Below are 10,006 nucleotides of genomic sequence, written 5' to 3' on the forward strand. Positions count from 1 at the left end.
CACTTCAAGAGCGTTACCGCGATCGAAGTGCTAAGTTTACCTATCTCCATCTCTATCGCTCTTGCAATCGAGCGATAGAAATGGGTATGAACGAATTTCGAGTTTCTGTGTATACGGTTAGAGTTGAGAGTTGCGACTCACGGCTACTGGTCGCTGGGGCCGGCGCGCGGCGCGGGTGCGAGTAGTGCGGAGATGTCCCACACCTTGATGACGCGGTCCTGTAAGATAGTCATTAATAGTACAAGTAGGTACAAGGAAAGTTATACGTGTCATCATCTTCCTCGCGTTGGCAACTAATCCCTGTAATTGGCGTGGGCACTAGTTTTTACGAAAGCGACTGCCATCTGACCTTCCAACCCAGAGGGTAAACTAGGCCCGTATTGGGATTAGTCCGGTTTCCTCACGATGTTTTCCTTCACCGAAAAGCGACTGGTAAATATCAAATGATATTTCGTACATAAGTTCCGAAAAACTCATTGGTACGAGCCGGGGTTCGAACCCGCGACCTCCGGATTGAAAGTCGCACGCTCTTACCGCTAGGCCACCAGCGCTTCAAGAAAAGTTATACGTGTACCTACATAAAATTGGTATTTACTAGTGATGTACCGACTATGGTTTTGGCCGACTAGCCGACTAATCGGCGCTGGGATAGCCGACTAGTCGGCCAAGTTCAAGATCGTTACTTCACAATAAAGATTACATTCGTATGGCAACTGTAGTAGCTTTATTCAAGTTCGGATGCATTGTTAAAACAATTTTTTTGCTCCTTGCGTCGTCACGCTTTCAATATCAACTGAAAGATGTTCCCTGTTACTGCGACGATACACCTACATAATTACTTATACATGAATTTAATATGAACACAAGCACATTTTGTACCCTAAATACGTATTTGAATAGAATATTGCCTTTTTATTTCATTTATGTCCTGGTTTCTGTAATTAATAATAGGCCGACTAATCGGCCTTTTTTGCCGACTAGTCGCCGACTAAAAATGTGGCCGGATAGTCGGCTTTCCCGACTAGTCGGTACATCCCTAGTATTTACGATAATACCTCTCTCCCTCTCTCTTCTGTCCATTATGGGTACTTACTTGCTACGCTCAGTATTTTTTTTTACTTCAGTATTGGTTAGGTAGCTTTGAATTATTAAAAAATCGTAGCGCCTTTTTGATCATAACACGGTTGCCAAAAATATGAATAGCAATCTGAGGCCTTTCTCTAGTAACTTAATAGATTCGAAACCTCGCCAAAGCTACTTTATTCAAAAAATAGTTATTTGTACAACAAGAGATCAAAGTTTGATATTTCTTCGAGTGCTTATTTTGAGTCCCGTGCAAGCGAAAGATTCTATACCAGATTCACTCGCTACGCTAATTTAGAATCTTGAGCGTAGTAAGGTACTCAAAAGCGCATTCGGTAAATAACTTTGATCTCGTGTAGTTCACAAAACTTTTCACCTCAGCAGTGAGAACATATTAGAGAACCCGAAAAATGTATTCCTTCTTCACCACTTTCCTATACACTCATGTTTTCTTAAGATATACCAACAATTAAGTTTTCACCTCAGCAGCTCCAACAAGGGTACTTTGCTACTTAAAAACAGTGAGCAAAATCGCATTTTGCTCACTTTGTTCACTCAGTGAGCAAAATGCGATTTTGCTCACTGTTTTTAAGAATCAAAGTACCCTTGTTCGAGCTGCTGAGGTGAAAAAATAATTACCTTGCCCGCCGTCACCATGCGCCCTGTCGCCTCGTCCACGAACAGCGATGCTACGGCGTGTTTCATGTCGTGGAACGACGCTAGGGACTCGCGGCTACAACAGAGGAAAACTTCAAATCAAAATATTTCTTCTAGAAAATACTATCACAAGTTAAATCATATAGGAACAATAGTGCTAACTCGTGTTAACGATGTTACGGAAAGCGAAAATTGCATTAGAGCCGGCAGTGGTGCTGTCTCAGTCCGGCAACATCCCTGTCTCACTCACGGTTCATGCCGTAATGTCTCGTAGCAGGCGGTGCACACGCGCTGCGGGAACTCGAAGCCCATGACGGGGAGGGGCAGGCGGTGCGGGGAGCACGTCGCGCATACAGCTGCGCCGCACCAGCGGCAGTGGTGCTGTCTCTGTCCGGCAACATCCCTGTCCCACTCACGGTTCATGACGTAATGTCTCGTAGCAGGCGGTGCACACGCGCTGCGGGAACTCGAAGCCCATGACGGGGAGGGGCAGGCGGTGCGGGGAGCACGTCGCGCATACAGCTGCGCCGCACCAGCGGCAGTGGTGCTGTCTCTGTCGTGCAACATCCCTGTCCCACTCATGGTTCATGCCGTAATGTCTCGTAGCAGGCGGTGCACACGCGCTGCGGGAACTCGAAGCCCATGACGGGGAGGGGCAGGCGGTGCGGGGAGCACGTCGCGCACACAGCTGCGCCGCACCAGCGGCAGTGGTGCTGTCTCTGTCCGGCAACATCCCTGTCCCACTCACGGTTCATGACGTAATGTCTCGTAGCAGGCGGTGCACACGCGCTGCGGGAACTCGAAGCCCATGACGGGGAGGGGCAGGCGGTGCGGGGAGCACGTCGCGCATACAGCTGCGCCGCACCAGCGGCAGTGGTGCTGTCTCAGTCCTGCACAGAACAGTCAATAAAACTCACTTTAAACCAAGTCTGCTTTGCATTCAGTGTAAGTAGTTTCCTGTGTGAGCGAGAGCGCTTTGATGTAATATTAAGTTTTCAAGAACAGTCACTGGCGAAGACTGAGTTTACCAATTTGCATGGTGCCCTTTCAATATGGCATGGTGCCCTTTGTGACTTGGAGCTCCGTGATTTGTATGGAACATGGACGCATTTCTATCTTAAAAACCATCTAATGAGATTATCTACATTTTCAAAAAACTGACGAAACTGCTTCCAACTTTATTTCAAGAAACTTTTCTGTCATTCAGACCATGTACTTGCTGCGTTGCGGTATGGGATTATACTATGGGGTAATGTCAACTAGCCTAGTTGCTTTTTCTCCATCATGGCGCGCACGTTCCATATGAAAGGCGCCCGGCACAGCTGGCAGAGGTCGGCCTCCCGCCACGCCGGCGTCTCGCGGCGCCGCACGCCCATCTCCCACACGCCGAGCGCGCCGTCCTCGCCGCCGGAGACTAGCCGGGTGCAACTTCCGACGTACCAGAGGCCAGTCACTTTGTTGCTATAGGACAAAAAATAGATTAAAACGCATACATTTAACCCAGTTGACTAGTAGAGAATGCCATGACGAATTATGTCCGCCATTTGTAAATTATTTTAATATTTTGTGCAATATTTTTTAAAAAATAAAATTAATATTAGCAAATCGTACCGTACCTATTTAAGGACCAAGGGCGGATTAATATCCACTACTCCATACTTTTTTATAGTCTGAGCGAGTGCCGACTTAATTGCGATATTGTGTCTGAATTATGAGTCCTAAGTCCTTACCTTTTATAGGGCAAAAGGGTGTCGACTTTATGCAAAATTGAACTCTACCACTTTGACATAAAGCACAAAATCAGGAGGGAAATATATTTCCTCTACCTTATTTATATTAGGGACGGTTGTAGTCTCTTATCTGTGTCTTGTCTTGTGACTGTAACTGTATATAATTACGTTTGCTTACATTTTATTTCACGGGAAGTTTACAGTATGTTCCTTTTACTTACGTTAATCATTCCATCGATTGTAACAACCTTAGTTAATTATAATTATCCACTAGCGTATAGTAAAGTATCAAGCCGCACAATAGTCATACTATCCTTTTAGTCAATCATTAATTAGTGACAACTTACCTGTGCCCCTGTAATTCATAGGCTGTACCCTTCTGCCCGCCGATGTCCCTCACGATAATGGTCTGGTCGAACGAACCGCTGAAGAGGAGTTGCGGCTGCGGCGCCCAGTTCAACACACGAGCTGACCTGAATCATTAATTAGTGACAACCTACCTGTGCCCCTGTAATTCATAGGCTGTGCCCTTCTGCCCGCCGATGTCCCACACGATAATGGTCTGGTCGAACGAACCGCTGAAAAGGAGTTGCGGCTGTGGCGCCCAGTTCAACACACGAACTGATCTGTTACACACGCAAAATCAGATTAAGTTACGTAAACAAATGCTACTCGAAAAGTATGTATAATATATTTATTTATTATTTAACACATTCAGTACCGAAAACCCGACTATCGGGTATTTTATGATTTCGTTCCCAGGCCGGACGACCCGATAGTCGGGTTCGTGGTACTACACATTTATTAGAAAGAAATGTTTGTGGCCTGGCGCGGATGTCTTGTTTGGCTGAGTGGCAATGAATTTGTTAATGAACCTAAGTTAACCGGTTTTATGAATTTCAAATTACGAAATTCATTTATGTTGTTTGCAAAACGTAGAAGCAGATGATTCAATACAGAACGAACTGTCTCATGAGGAAACTGCCTCAAGTGGATCGCCTCAACTGTGAAGACGTGCCTTCGCGGCATACGCACATACGGCCAATATGCCTCAGCAGTTTCCTAACGAAGGTCTTCTGTATGGACCCGAGTAATGATAGATGCCATTCGTTTATATGACTTTATTCACACCAGATTTAGATAATCTATTTATGGTTGTTACTTAACTTAAAATGGGCAAGCCTTTGGGGATTCATGGGGTTGGCAACTGTCAAAGTATTGCATAGATGGCACCATCATAGCTTGCCCCTTTTCCTATGAGATTTGGCTTAAAGGGCTGGCATCCAGGGCACTAAAAAAATATAAATTTGACACAATTCTAGGGATTGACAGGCCAAGCTATGCTGGCGCCATCTGCAAAATACTTTGACCAGTCAACCCCATTGGCATGATGCCTTGTACCTTACCCGGTGTGTCCTTTAAGCGTGGTAACGAGTGTGGCGCCATTGTTGTCCAATTTCAACATCGTTATCTGCCCGCTGTAGTCGCCCACGAAGGCGTACTTCGACTGAGAGTCGAACCTGCATACTGCTCAGGAAATTATTTTTTATAGTTTGACAAAACAAACAGTGGTTAAAATTATCTTATTATAAACTTCAGTGGTTTAGTGGTTTTAATATCAGCCCATGAATTCATGCAACTTGTAAAAGACACATAGGTATTACATAGAGCATTATCATCATAATATTCTGATACATCTGTCACAATATTATTTTGAAATTAGTTCCATATCCAAAATGGTCATTTTCGTCATGTTCATCTGGTCACCTATGTGTGCTAATTACCCCATTAGTGCTAAAAAGTTAGAATTTAGCTTAAATACAAATATAAATCACGCCTACAAAGTGGGATACTGTAGGCATATCAATGTACGAGTATCCATCGGTCTTTAAAAAAAAATAGCTATTGAAAAGTTGATGAGGGATGCAAATTTTAATAACAAAACTTCCGTGAGAAACAGACATTAAATATATTAAAAACGGGTCTTGACATGTTTCACTCCGTACCGAGGAGCAACGCAACGCAAGCTCCTGATGACACTCCTCGGTACGGAGTGAAACATGTCAAGCGTTTTTCGACTTAAAATACGTGAGACCCGTTTTTAATATATTTAATAGGGATGCAAATTCTTCAAGACAAGGCTTTGGAATTAAATATGTATCACTATTAATCATAAGTAAAGGATACTGTAACGCCGTGCACCACGCCTCGAACGAGTACCCGCCGATCCTGCGTCCGGTCTCGCTGCAGTGGTACGAGAACAGCTTGTCGCGGCTCACTGACAGCACCCACTCGCAGCCCAGCGAGAACTGCACGCCGGTCACGCGCGCCGTGTGCGCTAAATACTCGCGAGTCTGCAAACGGAACGAAACACGGTTTTAAGTTGAAAGTTTTTAAAGAGCTTTATTTGCCCGACTTGACTAAACGAAGACCACAGAAGACCACAGCATATAAAAATGAGGCTAATTTTAAGTTGAAATATCAAAACAACACACAGACCACAACCACACTAAACTTACAGGATTAATTCTATTACAATCTGTAGCTAGTGTGAACTCCGAGACGGTTCCGTTCTCCTGGCCAATGAACAGCTGACGGGTCTCCGGTGTGTAGAACATGGACGTACAGCCGGAGGGCATATACTGGCAGATACTGGGCCAGTACTGGCCCGAGTCTCTTTTTAGCCATACTCGGACTGTCCTAAAATTAAAAAATAATTAAGCCCCATGTCTAGATACTATATAATTATGACATAAATAAAATAGCCTTTATTTACAGAACAAAGAACAGTTACACATTATCTCTCTATTATCTCCCATCTTTTGTATTCTTTGTCTGCTTGCCCTTCGGCAAAGGCAAAATTATCACATGGATGGACACTACTCCAGACACAATAGAAAGAATAATGGATTTACGCGTATAGGCGTTTAGTGTCCACCAAGGTATTAACTGCCTATTTTATTTTTACTTAATGTGCATACATACTAACATACCTACCAGTTGCACAAAGGCAAAGCTTAAAGGTACACAGTACACTAGAGTTAACCCAATTAACTTCTCATGTATCATCATTTAAGCACTAAACCGAAACAATGCTGATTATACTAACTACCATGTTTACACTATACAAGTTATAAACATATCATATAACAGCAAACAGCAGCTAAGTTAACATCAGTATATTCGGTTCAAACTTCCAAGAAGAAAGTTCAATTGTAAGAAAGAAATATCTGTCTACTAAGTACATCTAAAATATAATTAAAGTGACACCACCCATAATATGAATAACAAGCCATACAAGGAATCAATTAACCTAATCCCAAGAAATTTATAATATCCGAAATGCTCAAGGTTTCATGTTCATGAATGAATAGGCTTTGTTCAGGGGCAAGACATATGGCACCTGTTATCTCAAAGATCAATTTGATAATGATTACAAACAGATGGTTTAGAGATAAAATATAATAGTTGACAACTTTGGGGGTATGTTTAACATAAAATTACAACAACGTAGGCGTAAAGTATCCGCCCAAAAAATCAAGCAGCACTATCTAAGAGGGATATGGGCTAATTAAAATAAGCCAAGACTCTCACTTATCGTCGCAAACGCTAATTACTCCATCCTCGCCAGGAATAACAACCGCTGCGTTGACATCGTCTGTACATCCTTCCAATTTACTCAATAGGGCCGGTTTCTTCGTTGTAGAAAATCTGTCGTTAGGAGTCCTGGGTGCGGGCTTGATTTCAGCAGCCATTATAAATTATATTAAACAACAAATAAATATGAATTTCTTTCCACCTCTTTACACAGAAAGAATAACGTCATTATATTTTGACATTCCGGTTTAGGGGTGCTATTCTTGGAACGAATGAATTCAAGGAATATCTCTGCACGGCTAGCACATGATTACCCGCGGGATAGCTCGCGCCGCGAGAGACGGCAGTCGCCCGTCACAAATTTCTATCTCTATCTGTCAATTCCTCGATTTTGGCAGCATGAGTTCGCACATCGAGAAAAGAGTTCCACGAGAGAGAGCCATCCCGCGCGCGACTTAGCCAATGTGGCCATTTATACATGGAACAAACTTTTCATTCGTGGCAACACTGAATCGGTAAAATAATAATCGGATAAGTAATGAATAGTCAGCCTTAGAAACGGAGCGTCCCTAGTCACGATAACTTTGTCTCTTTCTCGCAGTATGAAGAATAAGAAATAGCAAATATTATTTTTAAGTCGAAAATGTCAGTGTCAATACTGTCAATCAAAATTTGATTCGCTTTGTCGTTACAAGTTGGAATATATTATTATAATTATCTAAAGATTACCTACCTAATCATTAAAATACAACTCCTTACGAATAATTGGCGTTTTGTTAAAAGTTTTGGCTAACAAAATACCATCTTTACGAAGAAGTCAAGTTGTAAGTACTTACGTACACAATTCAATCTTCATAAAGCTCTTTTCCGTTGTCTTTTGCAAAAAAATTACATTCCTTTTAAATCTTATTTACAGACTAAATATCTTATGCTAATCCCCGACATATCTCCCTTATGGCTGGCTAGCCGCTGCATTGCTGGCTTCGAAGATAGATTGAATGACAATCATGCACAAGCCTATCATCAAACACGGAGGTATTCTCTACACCTAAGCATGCTGCACGGCTAGCACATGATTACCCGCGGGATAGCTCGCGCCGCGAGAGACGGCAGTCGCCCGTCACAAATTTCTATCTCTATCTGTCAATTCCTCGATTTTGGCAGCATGAGTTCGCACATCGAGAAAAGAGTTCCACGAGAGAGAGCCATCCCGCGCGCGACTTAGCCAATGTGGCCATTTATACATGGAACAAACTTTTCATTCGTGGCAACACTGAATCGGTAAAATAATAATCGGATAAGTAATGAATAGTCAGCCTTAGAAACGGAGCGTCCCTAGTCACGATAACTTTGTCTCTTTCTCGCAGTATGAAGAATAAGAAATAGCAAATATTATTTTTAAGTCGAAAATGTCAGTGTCAATACTGTCAATCAAAATTTGATTCGCTTTGTCGTTACAAGTTGGAATATATTATTATAATTATCTAAAGATTACCTACCTAATCATTAAAATACAACTCCTTACGAATAATTGGCGTTTTGTTAAAAGTTTTGGCTAACAAAATACCATCTTTACGAAGAAGTCAAGTTGTAAGTACTTACGTACACAATTCAATCTTCATAAAGCTCTTTTCCGTTGTCTTTTGCAAAAAAATTACATTCCTTTTAAATCTTATTTACAGACTAAATATCTTATGCTAATCCCCGACATATCTCCCTTATGGCTGGCTAGCCGCTGCATTGCTGGCTTCGAAGATAGATTGAATGACAATCATGCACAAGCCTATCATCAAACACGGAGGTATTCTCTACACCTAAGCATGCTGCTGCTAACCGCAGCCCTCCTGCCATCACGGAGGACATAGAAGGGCTCAAGTTGGGAACCTACTCCGTGCAAGGACAGTCGAGTGTTGATAACACTTCTCAAATAATGTGACTTTTAAATAAATACTACCAAAAACTTTAAATGATTTGATTTACTTTGACCTTTTTGAGATAGGTACTCAGATTTAAGTACGATTCGTCGGAGTCGGAGCGCATTTCACATTTGTATGCCCAAAGCCGGTCGGCTGCTTGCGGATCGGATGGCTCCGGACGGATTCTATCGCTTCTGCCACACATTATGTAAATAGGTACACTGAAAAAGCATTCCGGCGCGGCCCAACTCCAGCCGGTCGGTGGGAATCGTAACTTAAGGATTAGGCTAGTACCAACTCGTACACTACAAAGTAAGTATTACGGCTGTGGTCTTCTGTGAGGTGGAGTTTGAGTTGAGCTGCCAGATTCATTATTTGCATTCTTTGTGGAATGTTGTTTCACAAAATTTCGTCTAAATCGGTTCGGCGGATTAAGCGTCAAGAGGTAACATATAGTCAGCAGCAATAGTTGCTAAGCGGGCGTGGTGTTCAAAATTACCTTGACGCGCTCTTATTCTCTTAACAATAAAGTCGCGTCAAGATCATTTTGAACACCTCGCCCGCTTAGCAACTATTGCTGCTGACTGTACATAGGTACAGATTTACTTTTGCATTTACTTATTATAAGTGAGGTTGATCGCAATATTCAGGTCGGGATTGTGTTGTTTATATCCCACAATGAATGGAAACACCTAAGGAGCGACATAATATAGGTTGTCAACAATAATTGCATGTAAAAATACGCGTGTAAATATAACGGGTTAGCACTGATTGATAGCACGTAATTGTTTCCCGGATTAGCAATGTAATATTTTTGTATCAATTATTTATGTTTCTATTAATTATCCCCCAGTCAATTCGCCACCAAAGGTTTGCTTTGTTGATGTGGTCATGATCGTACAATCTTAGGCTTAAATTTTTTTCTGTCGGATTTTCGTTTAACTTAAGAGAACAAACAAGTCATTGTGAAAAAATATAATAATTTTGATATTAATGGCATGATCATGAAACTCAAGATTCAAA

The 10,006-nt window shown here is 42.2% G+C and overlaps 1 protein-coding gene across 1 annotated transcript; it reads right to left on the reverse strand.

Annotated features, from left to right (window-relative positions):
* On the reverse strand, window positions 1-7,339 carry LOC134647833 (WD repeat and FYVE domain-containing protein 2). Its single transcript, XM_063502158.1, has 9 exons — window positions 7,065-7,339; window positions 5,990-6,170; window positions 5,658-5,824; window positions 4,877-4,990; window positions 3,971-4,096; window positions 3,005-3,201; window positions 2,489-2,630; window positions 1,723-1,816; window positions 1-218 (listed from the first exon to the last, which is right to left on the reverse strand). Exons 1-9 carry the CDS (start codon window positions 7,223-7,225, stop codon window positions 144-146), a joined length of 1,257 nt encoding a protein of 418 aa, XP_063358228.1. The 5' UTR covers window positions 7,226-7,339; the 3' UTR covers window positions 1-143.
* Between the last annotated feature and the right edge of the window lie 2,667 nt (window positions 7,340-10,006).

The sequence above is a fragment of the Cydia amplana genome, chromosome 5 (assembly GCF_948474715.1).
Source record: "Cydia amplana chromosome 5, ilCydAmpl1.1, whole genome shotgun sequence".
Classification (NCBI taxonomy): domain Eukaryota; kingdom Metazoa; phylum Arthropoda; class Insecta; order Lepidoptera; family Tortricidae; genus Cydia; species Cydia amplana.